At 64.8% G+C, this 1,311-nt stretch overlaps 1 protein-coding gene across 1 annotated transcript; it reads left to right on the top strand.

Moving 5' to 3' along the window:
- Window positions 1-46: 46 nt before the first annotated feature.
- BBK36DRAFT_24567 (glycoside hydrolase family 31 protein) lies at window positions 47-1,257 on the top strand (the record flags this gene model as incomplete). The annotated part of the gene is made up of 1 exon (XM_024897988.1): window positions 47-1,257. A coding segment is annotated over one exon (1,211 nt), but the record flags the coding sequence as incomplete, so codon positions are not given.
- Window positions 1,258-1,311: the final 54 nt, after the last annotated feature.

Genomic DNA, 1,311 nt, shown 5'->3' with positions numbered 1-1,311 from the left:
GTATGAGTAGCAAGCAGCGTTGGAGGCTGACACGCTTTCTGGCAGATACGGATACCGGGACGCCTTCGATGTCGCCGAAGTTGTTCAAAACTACAGCTTGGCGGGCATCCCCTTGGAGACCATGTGGACGGACATTGATTACATGGACCGCCGCCGCGTCTTCACCCTCGACCCGGACCGGTTCCCCCTGTCCAAGATGCGGGAACTCGTCGACCACCTTCACGCCCACGACCAGCACTACGTCGTCATGGTCGATCCGGCTGTTGCCTATCAGAACTACCCGCCTGCCAACCAGGGCCTCGAGGACAACGTGTTCATGCTGCGGTCCAACGGCTCCGTGTGGATCGGCGTGGTGTGGCCGGGCGTCACCGTCTTCCCCGACTGGTTCTCGGCCAATATTACGCGGTACTGGAACGGCCAGTTCCAGACCTTCTTCGACGCCGACACGGGCCTGGACATTGACGCCCTGTGGATCGACATGAACGAGCCCAGCAACTTCCCGTGCAACTTCCCGTGCGACGACCCCTACAAGGCCGCCATCGGCTATCCTCCGGCCCCGCCGCCGGTCCGGGCCCCGCCTCGTCCGCTGCCCGGCTGGCCGTGCGACTTCCAGCCCGGCGGCTGTCCCGGCAAACGCGAGGCCCAGCCCGAGCCTCTGCTGACCGTCGCAGGCAGCGACAGCCCACCCGTTGGCATTCGCAGCGTCGTCCCCAACAACAGGCCCGGCAGCGGCGAGGGGGACCAAAAGGGGCTTCCCGGCCGCGACCTGCTGTATCCCAAGTACGCCATCCACAACAAGGCCGCCTACCAGGACTCGTGGAACGCCGACAAGGGCGGCATCTCGAACCACACGGTCAACACGGACCTGATCCACCAAAATGGCCTGGCCATGTATGACACGCACAACCTCTACGGCACCATGATGTCGTCGGCCTCCCGCGACGCCATGGAGGCTCGCCGCCCCGGCCTCCGCCCCCTGGTCATCACGCGCAGCACCTTTGCCGGCGCTGGCTCCAAGGTCGGCCACTGGCTGGGCGACAACATGTCGCAGTGGAGCTACTACACCGTGTCGATCCGGACGATGCTGGCGTTTACGTCCCTCTTCCAGTTCGGCTTCGTGGGCTCCGACGTGTGCGGCTTCGGCGGCAACACCAACGAGGAGCTGTGCGCGCGGTGGGCGTCGCTGGGCGCCTTCAACACCTTCTACCGCAACCACAACGACTATGGCAACATAGGCCAGGAGTTCTACCGCTGGCCGTCCGTCGCCAGCGCCGCCAAGAAGGCCATCGACATCCGCTACCGCCTGCTCGA

Source organism: Trichoderma citrinoviride (assembly GCF_003025115.1).
Source record: "Trichoderma citrinoviride strain TUCIM 6016 unplaced genomic scaffold BBK36scaffold_369, whole genome shotgun sequence".
Classification (NCBI taxonomy): Eukaryota; Fungi; Ascomycota; class Sordariomycetes; order Hypocreales; family Hypocreaceae; genus Trichoderma; species Trichoderma citrinoviride.
Note: the sequence above shows the minus strand (reverse complement) of the source record. Positions and strands in the feature narration are given on the sequence as shown.